Source organism: Chiloscyllium plagiosum, chromosome 28 (assembly GCF_004010195.1).
Source record: "Chiloscyllium plagiosum isolate BGI_BamShark_2017 chromosome 28, ASM401019v2, whole genome shotgun sequence".
In the NCBI taxonomy this organism is placed as follows: Eukaryota; Metazoa; Chordata; class Chondrichthyes; order Orectolobiformes; family Hemiscylliidae; genus Chiloscyllium; species Chiloscyllium plagiosum.
In genome coordinates, this window is record NC_057737.1 from 1,635,539 (window position 1) to 1,654,334 (window position 18,796).

Sequence of the window (18,796 nt, forward strand, 5' to 3'; positions counted from 1 at the left end):
GATTGAATGGCTGCTAATGGGTGGTGTGTAGTAGTAGGAGAAAGTGAGGTCTGCAGAGGCTGGAGATCAGAGCTGAAAATGTGTTGCTGGAAAAGCGCAGCAGGTCAGGCAGCATCCAAGGAACAGGAGAAGCGACGTTTCTGACATGAGCCCTTCTTCAGGTGTGTAGTAGTAGCCCATGTGGTGATAGGGACTGGTGTGCTGGGGATGGAGTAAGGACATGAGACAAGCCCTAAAATTGTTCATCTCGAAATTGAATACAGAAGGCTGCAGAGTTCCCTAATGGAAAATGACGTCGATCTTCCGTGGTAGACAAGCAAGCAATACTGGAGATGTTGACTTCTCCACCTCCTGATGCTGCCTGGCTTGCTGTGTTCTTCCAGCCTTTTGCTTGTCTACTTTGGATTCCAGCATTTTGCAGTTTTTTGTCTCTAACCGAGCTTCACTGGAGCACTACAGCACGGCTGAGACAGAGATGTATAACTCTATCAATAGACATAAATCTGGAAGAGCACGGCAGTCATAGAGTCATAGAGATGTACAGCATGGAAACAGACCCTTCTGTCCAACCCGTCCATGCCTCCCACCTGCCAGCACCCGACCCATATCCGTTCAAACCCTTCCTATTCATAGACCCATCCAAATGCCTTTTAAATGTTGCAATTGTACCAGCCTCCACCACATCCTCTAGCAGCTCATTCCATACACATACCACCCTCTGCCTGAAAAAGTTGCCCCTTAAGTCTCTTTTATATCTTTCCCCTCTCACCCTAAACCTATGCCCTCTAGTTCTGGATTCCCCAACCCCAGGGAAAAGACTGCCTATTTATCCTATCCATGCCCCTCATAATTTTGTAAACCTGTATAAGGTCACCCCTCAGCCTCCGACGCTCCAGGGAAAACAGCCCCAGCCTGTTCAGCCTCTCCCTGTAGCTCAAATCCTCCAACCCTGGCAACATCCTTGTAAATCTTTTCTGAACCCTTTCAAGTTTCACAACATCTTTCCGATAGGAATGAGACCAGAATTGCATGCAATATTCCAACAGTGGCCTAACCAATGTCCTGTACAGGTGCAACATGACCTCCCAACTCCTGTACTCAATACACTGACCAATAAAGGAAAGCATACCAAATGCCTTCTTCACTATCCTATCTACCTGCGACTCCACTTTCAAGGAGCTATGATCCTGCACTCCAAGGTCTCTTTGTTCAGCAACACTCCCTAGGACCTTACCATTAAGTGTAGAAGTCCTGCTAAGATTTGCGTTCCCAAAATGCAGCACCTCGCATTTATCTGAATTAAACTCCATCTGCCACTTCTCAGCCCATTGGCCCATCTGGTCCAGATCCTGTTGTAATCTGAGGTAACCCTCTTCGCTGTCCACTACACCTCCAATTTTGCTGTCATCTGCAAACTTACTAACGGTACCTCTTATGCTCGCATCCAAACCATTAATGTAAATGACAAAAAGTAATGGACCCAGCAGTGATTGTTGTGGCACTCCACTGGTCACAGGCCTCCAGTCTGAAAAACAACCCTCCACCACCACCCTCTGTCCAAGCAGTAGGGAATGTCAATGTTGACTTTCCTGCTCCTCGAATGCTGTGCTCTTCCAGTTTCATATCCATGGACTCCTAGTTCCAGCATCTACAGTAATCCTTAAAGTCTCCGAGTCTATGACTGCAGTCAGGTCCCGCCCTTCCCTGCGCTCAGCCCCGCCCTGCAGTCAGGCCCCGCCCTTCCCTGCGCTCAGCCCCGCCCCGGCCGTAGCCACGCCCCTTCCCTGTGCTCAGACACGCCCCGCCCTGCAGTCAGGCCCCGCCCTTCCCTGCGCTCAGACACGCCCCGCCCTGCAGTCAGGCCCCGCCCTTCCCTGCGCTCAGCCCCGCCCTGCAGTCAGGTCCCGCCCTTCCCTGCGCTCAGCCCCGCCCTGCAGTCAGGCCCCGCCCCTCTCCGGCCCCGCCCCCTCCGGATAACTGCCCCCTTCCTGTCAGAGTCTGTTGGTTTAGAAGCGCGTCAGGTAATGGCTTTCCCGACCGTTTTCCCACATTCAAATTCCTGTCACTTTGGTTCTTTCCCACGAGTCAATCGCCCTCTGTTGATCTTCCAGCCGCTTGTTTCTCAATCAGTCATCCACACATTTTTCAAAGTGAATTCCGGCCTGCGGCCGCGGCGGGTTTTGCTGTTGGCGGGGTGGCCTGTCCATCAGCGGTAAGACCCGCCCACCCCCGAATGGTCCAACCAGAAGCTCAGGGCCATCATGACCTCTCTCCATGGAAACCCTCACCATGGCAACACCTCATCATGGTGACCCCTCTCCATGGCAATTTTCTACTAATCACCATCCATGGAAATCTTAGAATCCCTACAGTCCAGAAGCAGGCCACTCAGCCCATTGAATCTGCACTGACCCTCCAAAGACCATTCCACCCAAACCCAGCCACTATCCGTTGACTATCCCGGCCAATCCACTGAACCTGCACATCGTTGGGCTGTGGGAGGAAACTGCAACACTGGATGAAACCCATGCCAACACAGAGAGAATGTGCTGCCACGCAGTCAACTGATGATGAAATCAAACTTGGGTCCCTGGCACTGTGAGGTGCCCTGGTGAGACCACAGCTGGAGTACTGTGTGCAGTTGTGGTCTCCAAATTTGAGGAAAGACATTCTGGCTATTGAGGGAGTGCTGCGTAGGTTCACGAGGTCAATTCCTGGAATGGCGGGATTACCTTACACTGAAAGACTGGAACGACTGGGCTTGTATACCCTTGAGTTTAGAAGACTGAGGGGATCTGATTGAGACTTATAAGATTATGAAAGGATTGGACACTCTGGAGGCAGGAAACGTGTTTCCGCTGATGGGTGAGTGCCGAACCAGAGGACACAGCTTAAAAATACGGGGTAGACCATTTAGGACAGAGATGAGGAGAAACGTCTTCACCCAGAGAGTGGTGACTGTGTGGAATGCTCTGCCCCAGAGGGCAGTGGAGGCCCAGACTCTGGATTCATTTAAGAAAGAGTTGGATAGAGCTCTCAAGGATAGTGGAATCAAGGATTATGGAGATAAAGCAGGAACAGGATACTGATTAAGGATGATCAGCCATGATCATATTGAATGGTGGTGCAGGCTCGAAGGGCAGAATGGCCTACTCCTGCACCTATTATCTATTGTAGCAGTACTAATTACTGACCTGCCATCCTACCCCCTTAACAGTACATTTGACAGTCTGCTAATGTACTGTGCCTTAAATTGGTATTCCTGCAAACTAACCTGATGAATGAGCATCATCATTTTTTAATCAAAATACTCATGAAAAGCTTTCATTAGATCCCCTTTGTTCTTTTCTTGGTTAGTTTAGTTCTGAACAAGCATTCACTGGACTGGAAACATTAACTCTGTTTTTCTCTCCAGCAGGTACTGCCACACCTGCTGAATTTCCCAGCAATTTCTGTTTTTGTTTATTTTAAGCCTGTGGCCTCTGGTTACTGACCCCCATGCAAAGTGAGAATTTCCTATCATTTGTACCATTTAAATTCGTCATGGCTCAAACCTATTAATCCTCTCAACTCAAACAAAAAAACTGGTATTGCATTCATTTAAGTATATCACTACACTACTTTAAAGGCATTCTCTTTAAAGCATTCTGCCCAAAATTGAGCACAATACTCCAGTTTGGAGATCAACAAATAATTAACAAAGATTGTATATTTGTAAACATGTATTTTAGGGGATTCTGGTATGCTTATTTCTATGAAGTTAAAAATCACACAACACCAGGTTATAGTCCAACAGGTTTATTTGAAAATACAAGCTTTTGGAATGTTCTTTTTTGTCAGGAACCTGACAAAGAAGCAGCACTCTGAAAGCTTGTATTTTCAAACAAACCTGTTGGACTATAACCTGGTGTGTGATTTTCAACGTTGTTTCCGTGAAATATGTATCTAGTTAAGGTACACATCTTTGCCTTCAAATTTTACAATGCTAAACCACTTCACAATTATAGAAAATACACCTGTAATTTCAATGCGGACATCTCACTCTCCTTTTTAAATGCCTTCATGATTTCTCTGTAGCCTCCTTGATTCCTACCACCTTCTGTGATCAGAGTGACACTGTAATTCACATCTCTTGTATTCCTGATCTTAATCCAGCATTGGTAATGCTGCCTGGCTCCATGGCTCTGAAATTTCCTGCTCAACCTTGTCTCCTTTCTCCTTTAATTTTCACATTTAAAACCTCCCTCTTTGACCAAGCTCGGTTTTTTTTTAACCAGTATCTCCATAGCGGCTTAGTGCCAAAATTTGTTTGAATATCCTTCTGTGAAGCAACTAGGGAGATTTTATGACATTAAAGGCACTATATAATTAAACAATGTAAGTTTTTTTTGTGTGTTTTCACAGAGGAAAATGAGTTTGCAAGCTCCTTCCCGGTATGTTTTGGGTCTGGATATTGGTACAAGCTCGGTAAAGGCAGTGTTGTTGGAGGCTGAGAGCCGGGCAGTGGTTGACAGCCAGACAAAGAAAACTAAAGCAGACACCAGCAGCCTGGATGGAGAGAAGGTAAAGGGAATAAAGTATCAGAAAATCATAGGTGGCTTTGGTTTCAGAGTCGGTCATATAGCATGGAAACAGGCCCTTCAGCCCAAGCCATCCATGCTGATCAGGCTTCCTAAACTAATCTAGTCCCATTTACCTGCATTTACCCCTCCAAACCTTTTAAGAAGATATTTAGCATGCTTGCCTTCATTGCTCAGAGTATTGAGTATAGGAGTTGGGACATCATATTGAGGTGAGGCCACTTTTGGAGTACTGTGTACAGTTCTTGTCGCTCAACTACAGGATAGATATTATTAAATTGGAGAGGGTTCAGAAAAGATTTACAAGGATATCATCCAGACTGGATGGAGTGGAAAAGTCAAGAGGGATATGGGCCAAACATAGGAAAGTGGGACTGGTTTATTTTTGGAAACTTGGTTGGCATGGACAAGTTGGACCGAAGGGTCTGTTTCCATGCTGTATGACTCTATCCATATACCTGTCCGAATGTCTTTTAAATGTTGTAGTTGTACCCACTCCTACCACTTCCTCTGGCAGCTTGTTCTATGTACGCACAAAACCTCTGTGTGAAATGTTACTCCTCAGGTCCCCTTTAAATCTTTCCCATATCACCTTAAACATATGCCCTCTGGTTTTGAACTCCTCTACCTGAGGAGAAGACTTTATCTATTCACCTTGTCTATGATCCTCATGATTTTACAATCTCTATAAGGTCACCCTTCAACCTCCTATGCTCCAGGGAAAACAAAATTCCAGCCTCTCCTTATAACTCAAACCTTTCAGTCTCCATAACATCCTTGTAAATCTTCCTTGCACCGTTTCCATTTTAATAGTATTCTTCCTCGAGCCAGGTGACCAGAATTGTACACAATACTCTAAATGTGTCCTTTCCTTTGTACTGTAGACAGGCAGGAGGCTGGAAGAACACAGCAAGCCAAGCAGCTTCAGGAGGTGGAGAAGTCGACGTTTTGGGTGTAACCCTTCTTCAGGACTGGGGGTGGGTGTAGGGAAAGCTGCAGATAAAGGGGGTGGCGGGACCAGGTTAGTGAAGTGGGGATAGGTGAATACAGGTAGAGGGTACGACCTGGTTGGTCAGTGAGAGGTATGAATCTGGTTGATGGCGGGGAGGAGTGGAAGGGAGGGACAGGAGCTGGGAAGGGGGGATTATTTGAAATTGGAGAACTCAATGTTAAGTCCTTCAGGCTGTAGATTATGCTGGCAGTGTGATAAAGTTCGTTGTGGTAATGGAGGAGGCCAAGGAGGTCATGTTGGAAAGGGAATGGGAAGGGGAATTAAAATGGGCGGTGACTGGGAGATCCGGTTGGCCCCTGTGGGCCCGGCTGAGATGCTCGGAGAACCGTTCCCTAAGTTTATGTTCGGTCTCCCCAGTATAGAGAAGACCACAACGGGAGCACCTGATGCAGTAAAGTAGGGTGGAGGAGAGGCAGGTGAACCTCTGTCTCACCTGGAAGGACTGTTTGGGGTCCTGGATGGAAGTGAGGGGGGTGGTGTACCGGCAGGATTTGCATCTTTTCCAGTTGCAGGGGAAGGTACCTGGGGGTTCGGGGGTGGGGGTGAGGGTCAGTGGGGAGAGTAGCACAAACCAAGGACTGTCGAAAGGAACAGTCCTTGCGGGAGGCAGAGAGGGGTGGGGAGGGGAAGATGTTATTGGTGGGGTCTGGTTGGAGTTGGCAGAATGGTTAAGAATCCAGCACATCATCCTTAAACACTTCCGTCAACTCCAACCAGACCCCACCACCAAGAACATCTTCCCCTCCCCACCCCTCTCTGCATCCCGCAAGGACCGTCCCCTTTGACCGTCCTTGGTTTGTGCTACTCTCCCCACTGACCCCCACCCCCACCCCCGAACCCCCAGGTACCTTCCCCTGCAACTGGAAAAGATGCAAAACCTGCCGGTACACCACCCCCTCATCTCCATCCACGGCCCAACACAGGTCTTCCAGGTGAGGCAGAGGTTCACCTGCCTCTCCTCCACCCTACTTTACTGCATCAGGTGCTCCCGATGTGGTCTTCTCTATACTGGGGAGACCGAACATAAACTTAGGGAACGGTTCTCCGAGCATCTCAGCCGGGCCCACAGGGGCCAACCGGACCTCCCAGTCACCGCCCATTTTAATTCCCCTTTCCACTCCCTTTCCCACATGACCATCCTTGGCCTCTTCCATTACCACAATGTACCAAACCACAAATTGGAGGAACAACACCTCACCTTCCAGCTGGGCAGCCTGCAGCCCAGAGATGTCCAATTTCAAAGAACCTCCCTTCCCACTGACCGACTCCCTTCCCAGCCCCTCCCCCCTCCCTCCTGCCACCAACCCGATTCATTCCTCCCATTGTCCAACCAGGTCGTACCCTCTATTAGTCTTCACCTGTCCCCACTTCACCATCCTGCCCATGCCATCCCCTTTAACTGCAGCTCCCCCTACACCCACCCCCTGTCTTGGAGAAAGGTTACACCCAATACGCGATGCTGCCTGGCTTGCTTTGTTCCTCTAGCCTCCTGCCTGTCTACTTTGGATTCTAGCATCTGCGGGGTTTTTTGTCTCTTACCTTTGCACTGGCTGACTCATTAAATTGCATGTTCAAGGCCATTTGTCCTAATAAAGAAAACTCTTGCCTTCCTAGAATGATTTCACAACATCCCAAAGTGGCTTTCAGCCAAGGACAATGAAATACGTTTGAAGTGTTGTGATTGTTGTCTGCAAGAAACACAGCTGCCTACTTGCACACAGCAATGTCTCTCACAACACAAGGCAATCATGACTAGTTCATCTGTTTTTGTGGTGGTGACAGTGTGATAACTATTGTCCAGGACATCAGGAGAATGCCCCTGTTGTTCTTTGAAGTCATTCCAGGGCATCTTTTGCTTGGAAATGGAAGCCTGGTTTAACATTTGCCACAAATAATGGCATCTCAGCAGTGAAGCCCTCCTTCAGCTCTGCACCTAGATTTTTGTGCCTGAATCTTTTGCAAGAACCCTAGCTCTACAGGTCAATTTATTTAACTTAAGGTAATGTGCCAAAGAAAGAGGGGAAGTGATGGAAGATTTTACTCAGCGATTATGATGTAGAATGTTTGGAAGGTGACAGTAGCAAATTCATTAGTAACTTTCTGAAGAGAATTAGATAAATAGGAACAGGTGTAGGCCAATAAGCCCCTTGAGTTGACAGTGTGGTGATGGAAAAGCACAACAGGTCAGATGGCATCTGAGGAGCAGGAGAATCAAAGTTTCAGGCATAAGCCCTTCATCAGGATTGAGGCTTATGGGCTGGGGAGCTGAGAGATAACTGGGAAGGGGGTGGGGTTGGGGGTAAGGTAGCTGCGAAGGAGATAGGTAGGTGAAGGCGAGGGAGAAGGTGATAGGTCAGAGAGGAAGGTGGAGCGGATAGATGGGAAAGTTGATGGACAGACCAGGAGGGCAGTGCCAAGTTCAAGGCTTGGGGCTGGGACAATGTGGGGTGAGGGAAGGGAAATGAGGAAACTGTTGTAATCCACATTTATCCCATGTGGTTGCAGTTCCCATATTATCCCAGTCCCAAGCCTTGAACTCAGCACTGCCCTCCTAACCTGTCCATCACCTTTCCCATCTAGGCCCTCCACCCCTCTACCGACCTATCACCTTCTCCCTCACCTTCATCTACCTATCGTTTTCTCAGCTACCTTACCCCCAACCCCACTCCCCCTCACATTTATTTCTCAGCCCCCTGGCCCACAAGCCTCATTCCTGATGAAGGGCTTATGCCTGAAACGTTGTTTCTCCTGATCCTTGGTTGCTGCCTGACCTGCTGCGCTTTTCCAGCACCACACTCTCGACTCTGATCTCCAGCACCTGCAGTTCTCACTTTCTCCCAATCAGCCCTTTGAGTCTCTTCCACCATTCAGTAATATCATGGCTGATCTGTGGTCTGACCCCATATGACATGCTTGGGCCCGTCACCCTTGATACCCTCACTTAATAAAAAATTGTCTATCTCAGAAAGAAAATCTACATGAAAAGAAAATACTTTCAGGAATGTGAGGAAAGAAGATGGACACCGAGAAGATAATTGAACAGTTTTTCCATGATCTAGAAAAGGCCCAATGAATAAAATTGTCTCGTTCTGTACCATAAACTCTGTAATTTTATGAAGTGGAATTAATTGCTAATTCAAATTAGAGAAGAAAAAGCAAGAAGGATCTCCTGTGTTATTATGTAGATGATGGGTACAAATAAGGTTACTTGGTTTTGAATCAACAGAAATCTGCATGTACCTGTATTCAGTTACTATCACATTGTTTTCCCTGTTAGTGTTGCAATTTGGACTTTTGTAAAGTGTAACCATGGAAATAAAGTCCTCGCATTGCACCATGTTTACTTTGAAGAAATCCAGCCAGGACCTCCCGCAAAGCCTGACAATACAGCCAAAGAAAACCAGAGAATATGCTGATTCCAGGAGGCTTTCCTTCACATCCTCCATCACAGTTAGAGAAAATAAGGAAGAGAATCCCTCTTGTCTTTCCGGGGCATCTCCCCCTTCCCAAAAACTACTCGAATTTCTCCCACCAAACATGAAGGCCATGCCCAGCGAGCATCTACTCAGTTGTACCTAGGAGTACAGTGGCCTGTCATTGCTGCTGGTAGTGATCTGAGCGATTTAATCAACACATTAAGAGGATTGGGGACACAGGGCTATAGAGGTAATGTTGCTGCACTAGTAGTCCTCTGGAACACAGGTTCAAATGGTGAAATTAAAACTCAATCTGGAATTGAAAGCTTGTCTCAGTAATGGCCAACATGAAGCTATCATTGGTTGTTGTAAAAGCCATTCTGATTTGCTAATGTCCTTTAGGGAAAAATCTGCCATCCTTACCTGTACTGGCCTACATGTGACTCCTGACGCATGGCCATATGGTTGACTCTAATCTGCCTGCTGATATGAAATGGCCCAGCACCTCCCAAGTAGTTTGTCTCCTTGGTTTTTATTTCAGTGTCGGGAACAGGATGTTGCTCGGATTGTGTCAGCCGTTAACAGCTGTGTTTCTGCTCTGCCCAGAGAACATCTCTGCAAGGTGATGAGAATTGGAGTCTCCGGACAGATGCATGGTGTTGTATTGTGGAAAAGTGAGGAAGGTAAGTGGGGGAAAGACAGCAGGGGTGGAAATCAGCTTGCTCCTTTTTACTCACTGAGGTCTGGCACAGACACAGGACCCAGCACTGTGTGAGGGAGAGCAGGAATTTCAGACTGCAGTTCATTCTGCATGCAAGTTTGGGAATATGGTTTGAACCATCTCCATGGTGAGATCCCAGAGATCTCCTCCTAGGTTCCCAATTTGACAGTTGTTAGTCTTCAGCCAGTTTGATTCATGCCACTGGATATCAAGCAATAGCTGAAGGCACTGGATGCTGCAGAGACTAAAGGCACCGATCACTGGTGATCATAACATTTGATAGCTTCTGGAATGGTTCCTGCAGATTCTCACCCCATTATATAATAAGGGAGCTTGACATCAGAAGTAGGAAAAATGCTAGAATCTATCATAAAAAGGTGTGTTCAATGAACACTTGGATAATAATGATCTGATTAGGCACAATCAGTTTGGTTCATTCAACAGCACCTTTCAAATCTTGAGGTCTCTATCACCCGCTGAACAAGGGCAGCAAGTGTACAGGAACACCATAGTAGCTAATAAAACACATCAAGCTCCCACAGACAGTATTGACTGGAACCTCAGTCTTTTAGATGCTAGTTGAGATACATGTTGACCACGACACTGGATAAAGTGCCTTACTCTTTTTTAAATTGTGTCAAAGGATCCCTTATAGCCACCTGAGGAGCAGACAGGGTTTCAGTTTAATGTCTTGAACAAAAGACAGTGCCTTTGATAGTACAGCTCTCCTTCAGTACTGTGCTAAAGACCCAGGCAGCTTTGTGTTACAGTCGAAAAGTTCTGTGAATTACGGAGAATCAGCTACAGCCTGGAAAATGTCACATCCTCCACCATCAGTTCCAAAAGAGTGGGGTGACATTACTGCTGTTGCTGTCTCTTGGTATTTTTCTCAATCACTGATACCTCGCAGCTTTTGATGATCCCAGCGTTTTGATTTTGATAATGCATCGAATCAAGGCTAACAGCAAGAGAAAACACTCAACGTTTGGCAAATAGGGTTTTGCATTTAAACTGAACCCATTTTGCCTTTCATTTTGAAAACTCTAATTGAGCTAAAAGCCGAGGGAACAAAGTCAGGGAAGGAACCAATTTCACCCCCTTACTAAGTAAGGTCATGAGTGTGTTGTGGACAAGCTGGAACAGCCGCAATTAATTATAAAATATTGATGGGAAATGAGATCAGGAGCAGTGGGACGTTGCGCATCTGGTTCACCTTGAGAGACACAGATTCAATGCCTTTTCTCCTCTGCTTTAGGTTGTATTTGGCAGGGAGGTGAAAAAGGTTTCACATTCCAGCCCAAGAAGACTAGTCACCTGATCACATGGCAAGATGGTCGCTGTAGCCGTGAGTTTCTCGATTCACTCACCCGGCCTGATTCCCATCTCAGCCTTGCCACCGGCTTTGGCTGTGCCACCATTTTCTGGTACATGAGAAACAGGTAGATGCCTCCAAACTTCTTCACAAGCATCTCCGCAGGCAACAATGTTTCAGCAGCAGTTGTAAAGTTGAAGGAAGATGTTTCTCATATGTTGTTGAATCAAAATATTACTAACAAAACAATTGTGCGGTTTGACTGGGGAATACAGTGAGGTAGACATTGTCATGTCATCGCTGATTTGAAACCAGGATAACCTGTTGAAACACTCAGGGATGTATTTTAGTGTGGCAATTTGCTGCAGTTTGGATCTTTAAGGGATGACTAGATCGAACCTTTCAAGATATTAAGGGGAATTGATAGGGTAGATAGAAACTTCTCATGTTTGGAGAGTAGTGTCGTCTAAAAATTAGATCAGATCTTTCAAAACTGAAATCAGGAAACACTTGTCCACACAAGGGCGCTAGAAATTTAGGACTCTCCTCAGCCAACATCAATTGATGTTTGATCAATTGTTAAATTTAAATCTGACAATGACAGGATTTCGTTAGCTAAAGTTATTGAAGGATGTGGGGCAAAGCAGTGTTAATGCTATCACCCACAGTTCTCATTGAATGGCAGAACAGGGTGAATGTTACTTCAGTTTCTTTGAGGAGTAATTAGAAATGTACGCTTTATGAACCTTCCCTCTGCACAGCCATTGGGGCCAGGAAAAATTAGCCAGTGTCTCAAAATGGCCCCCAATTCTCACAAACCCCACATTTATAATGTGTGAATTCTTTAGTAATTACCTCAAATCTGTGCCCTTTCATTCTCAACCCTTCAGATAGTGGGAGCTGATCCTACCTCATCAACTCTGGGCAGGGTCCTCATGATTTTGTATAGCTCTATCAAATTGCCAATAGTATATTGCTTAGCTAGCAATAGTATATAAGCTTGTGTCCATTAACAACCAATTTATATCAAGAAATGTTTTAAAACTTATTTTGAAAGTGCTGACTTATGACATATTAAGTTAAATAGTTACTGATAAAAGCCCTGTTATTTTTTTTCCAGGCCCCAGTTTTTGGAGTCCTATAATGCAGCAGGGACCATCCATGACTATGTTGTGGCTGTCTTGTGTGGGCTTAGGAGACCATTAATGTCAGCCCAGAATGCTGCCAGTTGGGGCTATTTTAATACCAGATGTGGGACTTGGAATCTGCAAATGTAAGCCTGCATTTAATCCTGTATGGGAAAACCAGGGCCTGAAAAAAAACTACCCACCATTTCAGCAAGAAATGCATTTCCTTTAGCCAGGAGTTGGAAACATGTTCTGCACTGATACTTGTCTTGATATTATTGCCAGGGAATGGTGAACTTTACACTGCAACTTCATGCACCTGTGGGTCAGGCACAGGTTAGGAACAGAGTTAAACTCTGTCTACTGTATCCCCAATCCTTGTATAGGGGGCATTCACACACGATGACAGCGGTGTGTCAGTCTCGCCCTATCCCACTCATCTTCTCATCTCCTTGAATGGCAGAACATTCTGTCATTCTGTGTGAGGTTCTAAAAGTTATTGTTGAATTAGTAGCACACTTGTTCTATAACTACCTTAAGAGCTAACTCCAGAAAGAGAATTTAAAGCAACCCAGTTTCACCAAGTTATCTTTGTTCGCTCTCTGGACCAAGGCATCTCTCACAGGGATTTCCTCATCACTTCCAGATTGCGGGATTCTGGATTTCCTACATACCTGCTGCCTGTGGTTGTGGAATCTGGTGCGATTGCTGGAAAGACAGTTCACGAATGGTATGGTGTGCCAGAAGGGACAGAAGTTGGTGTGGCACTGGGTGATTTCCAATGTTCTGTGTACTCGTGCATGATGGAGACAACAGATGCAGGTAAAGGAGGATACAGGCTTGTCTGCTCTTTATAAAACAGTTCTGTTCCAGCATGTTTCAAATATATAACTCATTGTTCTACAGATCTGATGTTACCCGGAAGATAATTTGTCAAAAACAGAAATTTAAAACCTGGTATATTGATGTTCCTAGAGCAGATTATAGAAAACTGCAATGGTAACATCTTTAGAGGCTGAACAGGCTGGGGCTGTTTTCCCTGGAGCGTCGGAGGCTGAGGGGTGACCTTATAGAGGTTTACAAAATTATGAGGGGCATGGATAAGATAAATAGACAATGCTTTTTCCCTGGGATTAGGGAGTCCAGAACTAGAAGGCATAGGTTTAGAGTAAGAGGGGAAAGATATAAAAGAGACCTAAGGGGCAACTTTTTCACGCAGAGGGTGGTACGTGTATGGAATGAGCTGCCAGAGGATGTGGTGGAGGCTGGTACAATTGCAACATTTAAGAGGCATTTGGATGGGTATATGAATAAGAAGGGTTTGGAGGGATATGGGCCAGGTGCTGGCAGGTGGGACTAGATTAGGTTGGGATATCTGGTCAGTGTGGACAGGTTGGACCGAAGGGTCTGTTTTCATGCTGCACTCTATGACTCTACTCAAGAAAGATGGGAGACACAGAGCAGGAAACTATAGGTTGATTAACCTAACGCCTGTCCTTGGGAAGGAGCTGGAATCCAATATCAAGGGAATTGTAACAGGATAATAGAAAATTACAGTACGGTCGGGCAGAGGCAATATGATTTTGTGAAATGGAAATCACCTCAGACAAATTTATTAGAACTCTTTGAGGATGTAGTAGTCAATGTGGCTAAAGGCAAACCAGTGGATTGGTGTATTGGGATTTCCAAAAAGCATTTGATAAGGTGCCACATAAAAGATGACTGCACAAGATAACTGCTGATTTTTTTTGGGGTGATTATAGCATAGATAAGGGATTGGATAACTAACAGTCTAGATGAGCAGATCATTTTCAGATTGGAAAAATGTAACTAGTGACATGCTACAGGAATCAGTGCTGAGAACTGAACTATTTACAATCTATGTTAATGGATTGAATTAGGTAACAAAATATATTATAACAGAATTAACTGCTAACACAAAGATAGGAAAGCAAGCTGTAAGGAACAGACAGAGTCTACAAAGAGTTATAAATAGATAAAGTGAATGGACAAATGTTTGGCAGATGGTATACAATGTGTGAAAATGTGAGTGTCCATTTTATGATAGAAGACTAAGGCAGATACAATCCCTCAGTCAGTGTCAGGATTTTAAATATCAACTTTAAAGTATAAACTGTTCACATTATCTGTTGTGTGTTCCTGATGAAGATCTTTCTTACTGTCTAGTTTTGAATATCAGTACTTCTGCCCAGTTGACCTTTGCCTTGACTCCTGGCTTCCAGCCACCAGCTCAACCCGACCCCGCCGCGAGTATTGCATATTTTCCATATTTTGATGGAATTTACTTGGTTGTGGCTGCTGCACTAAATGGTGGAAACGTACTGGCTTCCTTCATTGAGATGCTGAAACAATGGATGCAGGAGTTGGGTAAGAAACCTTCTTTAGCATTGGTGCAAGATGTAAATCACATGCCAGAAAACAAACAAGCCATTTAAATACAGACTTCGATCTCTCCACCCCGAACCTTCACTATCTGTCCCTCCATTTCTGTGGCCATCGTCCATCTTTCCATCTCTACCCCTTACATTCTGCCTCTCGGTCTCTGTCCATTCATTGTCTTTCTCTTTACTTCTTCCCCTCACTGTCTGTCTCGCCATCTCCAACATGAAATACAATTTCACTCATCTACCTCAATCAGAGACTACAGCATTTTGATCTAATCCATTGGTTGTAGGTGCACTTATCTCTCTAGATATCACACGCTGCTTCTGAGAACTGGCAAACAAGTAGTACTGTGTTGTAGCTTCACAAAATTGACACCTTATTTTTCGGTGTATTGATGAAATTATACAATCTCACAGTATAGGAGAGGCCCTTTGTCCCATCAAGTCTATAGCGCCAAAACTACACTAGGACCACTTTCCCACACTAGGCCTATAGCCTTGAATCTTATGATACTTCACATGCTTGTCCAAGTACTTTTTAAAGGTTATGATGTTTCCCACTTCACCTACCCTCCTGTGCAGTGCACTCCAGACTTTCACTACCGTCTGAGTGAAGATGTTTTTCCTCAAATCCCCTTGAATCCTCCTGCCTTTCCCTTTAAAATTATACCCCCTCCACTGAGGGGAATAGATGCTTTCTATTTCCCCATCCATGCTTGTCATCAGATCTCCCATCAATTTTCTCTGCTCCAAAATAACAACCCAAGCTTATCCAACTTCTTTTCATCGCTGAAATGCTTCATCCCAGGCAACAACTCGGTGAAACTCCTTTGCACCCCTCCAGTGCAATCACATCTTTCTTATAATGTGGTGACCAGAATTGCCCACAGTACTCCAGCTGTGGCTGTTTTAGATGCTGATCCTGCCACACTTCCTTCCTGCACACTTCATTAAACCAAGGTTGGTCCCCAGGCTTGATGGTAATGGTAGAGTTGGGCATGTGCCAAGTCATAATGTTATAGATGGTGGTTGAATTAAAATAGAAAGTGTTAGAGAAAATCAGCAGGTATGGAGAGAGAAACAGTAAACCTCTGCAGAAAAGTCATTGGACTTGAAATGTTAACTTTGTTTCTCTCTCCACAGATGCTGCCAGATTTGCTGAGTTTTTCCAGTGCTTTCTGATTTTATTTCAGATCTCCAGCATCCACAGTATTGTGCTTTAATTTGAGTGGTAGAATACAATTCTGTTGCTGCTGATGTTCCGCAGCACCTCATGCATGTCTGGTTTTGAGTTGCTAGATCTGTTCTAAATTTATCCCGTTTAGCATAGTGTTAGTGCCACACAACACAATGCCCTCAACATGAAGATGGGGATCCAACCAATACTGTACAATGGGATCTTGATTAGATGGGCCAATGGGCTGAGGAGTGGCAGATAGCGTTTTATTTAGATAAATGTGCTGTTGCATTTTGGAAAAGCAAATGAGGGCAGGACTTATACACCTAATGGTAAAGTCCTGGTGAGTGTTGCTGAACAAAGCGACCTTGGAGTGCAGGTTCATTGTTCCTTGAACGTGGAGTCACAGTTGGATAGGGTAGTGAAGAAAGCGTTTGGTATGCTTACCTTTATTGGTCAATGTATTGAGTATGGGAGTGGGGGGAGGTCATGTTGCGGCTATACAGGATATTGGTTAGGCCACTTTTTGAATATTGCGTGCAATTCTGGTCTCCCTCCTAGAGGAAGGATGTTGTGAAACTTCAAAGGGTTCGGAGAAGATTTACAAGGATGTTGCCAGGGTTGGAGTGTTTGAGCTATAGGGAGAGGCTGAAAAGGCTGGGGCTGTTTTCCCTGGAGTGTCGGAGGCTGAGGGGTGACCTTATAGAGGTTCATAAAATCATGAGGGGCATGGATAGGGTGAATAGGCAAGATTTTTCCCCAGGGTGGGGGAGTCCAAAACTAGGGGGCATATGTTTAAGGTGAGAGGGGAAAGATATAAAAGAGACCTCAGGCAACTTTTTCACGCAGAAGGTGGTACGTGTATGGAATGAGCTGCCAGAGGAAGTGATGGAGGCTGGTACAATTACAGCATTTAAAAGGCATCTGGATGGGTATATGAATAGGAAGGGTTTAGAGGAATATGGGCCAAATGCTGGCAAATAGGACTAGATTTGGTTGGGATATCTGGTCAGCATGGATGAATTGGACTGAAGAGTCTGTTTCCATGCTGTACATCTCCACAACTCTTTGGTGGGATCAACACCGTCATGGACAAATGCACATGTGACAGGTAGATTTCTAAGGATGAGACAAAGTAGGCTGACTGGTCAGTGGGGCTGTTCTCCCAAGTTTGGCACAAGATCCTAGATGTTAGTAAGGAGGACTTTGTAGGTTTGACATGGCTGGGTTTGCTATTGTTGTTGCCGGTCCTAGATCAATGTTGGGTGAGCCATCCACTTTCATTCCTTTTTGACTTTCCTTTTGGGTTTTGATACAACCGAGTGGCTTGTTAGACCATTTCAGAAGCATTTAAGGGTTGACCCACTGTCCAGACCAGATTTCCTTCCCTAAAGGACATTCGAGAACTTGATGGTTTTTACAACAATCAGATTAGTTTCATTGCAAAGGCTAGCTTTTAATTCATGATCTATGAATTAATTGAATTTAAATTCTACGAACTGTAACTATAATAATAATAAGATAAACAAGCCAAGAGCTGGAAAATGTGATTAAAATAATCAAGTGCTTGGTTTTTGTCTTGATGGGCCAAAAGGCCTTTTGCTGTGCTGTAGACCTCAATGACTGTATAACTGCAATGGTGAGTAATGAACCATTTCCCGAGAGCTTTGGCCTGGGCCTCTGGATCTTGAGTCCAGTGACATTACCCCTACGCCTCTGCTGGGGGTTGGTTTAGCTCATTTGTCCAGGCGGTTGGATACCAACAGTGTGAGTTTGACTCCCAGCTCCAGCTGAGGTTCCAATGAAGGACTCTCCTTCCAAACCTCTCCCCTTCCCTAAGGTATGATGACCCTCAGGTTAACTCCGCACTGGTTGTCTGTCTCTAATGAGAGAGAGAGCATCCCTATGGTCTGGCAACACAACAACAACAATGTCATTGCCTCCCTGTAATGCTACTGCTGGATTTTATTCATTCCCACAGGACTGGAGGTTCCAGAATCTGTCATCTATTCTCGATCAGTACACGCTGCTCTAACCATTACTGACACTGACCTTGCAGTGCAGGCAACCCTTTTTGGAGAGAGGCATTCACCTGACCAGCTGGCTTCAGTGACCAACATCTCCCCGTCTAACCTCTCCTTGGGTCACATTACCAGAGCGCTGTGTTGTGGCATTGTGAAAAATCTGAACTCCATGTTACCGTGCCAACAGTTGATTGAATCTGGGGTGCAGAGGATTATGGGCAGCGGGAGTGCACTGACCTGCAATGATGTGCTGAAGCAGGAGGTGGAGAAAGCTTTCACCCTTCCCATTGTGTACGGGAAGAATGTGGATTCAGCAGTTGGTGTTGCTATGGTGATGCTTGACCGAAAATAGGGAGGCAAGAGACTCCCAAAAATGGAATCAGGAGAATCTAAATCGCTGTCCACTCAGAGTGTCTCAACTGATCACAATGTTTTCCCACTAATTAAGGAAAATTTATGAAAGAGTTGGAAAAAGTAATCATCCATCTCTTATCCTGTGTAGTTCAACCATTGAACACAACTGGAGTGAACTTGGTGCAAATGCATAGTTAATGCTGACTGAGTGACATCACAATCTGTCCTTCTTGTTTTAGTTGTTGACGTAATATCATTGCTAAAGTTGGCCCAGCATTCTACTGGATAGGCCACATTCCAGTTTTTCTCTCTCTCTCTCTCTCTCTCTCTCTCTTTCTCTCACACACTCACGGTGGCAAGCATATGGATGAAGCGGGCACCTCTGTAACAAGTTTGGACTCTCTGTGGGAAAGCAAAGTTAAAGAAAATAAAGCAAAGGCCAGCATTAGATTGTTGGAACTTTTACATGTCAGTAGTCATGACCTCTGCAACACCACACAAAACATCAAACTAGTCCAGTCCTATTGCTGTCCATTTCTGACCTCCCCATTAACAAGTATCCCATTCCTCACAGAGATGTATGTGTCTCCATTTGAGCCTCCAGCTTCTCTCATGCACCGATTCACTCACAGAAGTATGGGGTGATCTGCCTCCTAACTCAGTGTGGT

At 45.2% G+C, this 18,796-nt stretch overlaps 1 protein-coding gene across 1 annotated transcript; it reads left to right on the forward strand.

Annotated features, from left to right (window-relative positions):
• The first annotated feature begins 1,967 nt into the window (after positions 1 to 1,967).
• shpk (sedoheptulokinase) lies at positions 1,968 to 18,431 on the forward strand. The gene is made up of 8 exons (XM_043718008.1): positions 1,968 to 2,021; positions 4,405 to 4,563; positions 9,550 to 9,691; positions 10,985 to 11,168; positions 12,162 to 12,314; positions 12,815 to 12,990; positions 14,356 to 14,556; positions 17,732 to 18,431. Exons 2-8 carry the CDS (start codon positions 4,411 to 4,413, stop codon positions 18,124 to 18,126), a joined length of 1,404 nt encoding a protein of 467 aa, XP_043573943.1. The 5' UTR covers positions 1,968 to 2,021; positions 4,405 to 4,410; the 3' UTR covers positions 18,127 to 18,431.
• Positions 18,432 to 18,796: the final 365 nt, after the last annotated feature.

What these genes read in the sequence shown, in the direction of transcription:
- shpk (XM_043718008.1), top strand. Translation starts at nt 4,411, where the DNA reads ATGAGTTTGCAAGCTCCTTCCCGGTATGTTTTGGGTCTGGATATTGGT. An exon ending in GCAGCCTGGATGGAGAGAAG is followed by an intron (nt 4,564 to 9,549) that starts GTAAAGGGAATA and finishes TTTTTATTTCAG; the next exon opens with TGTCGGGAACAGGATGTTGC. An exon ending in GATGGAGACAACAGATGCAG is followed by an intron (nt 12,991 to 14,355) that starts GTAAAGGAGGAT and finishes CTTACTGTCTAG; the next exon opens with TTTTGAATATCAGTACTTCT.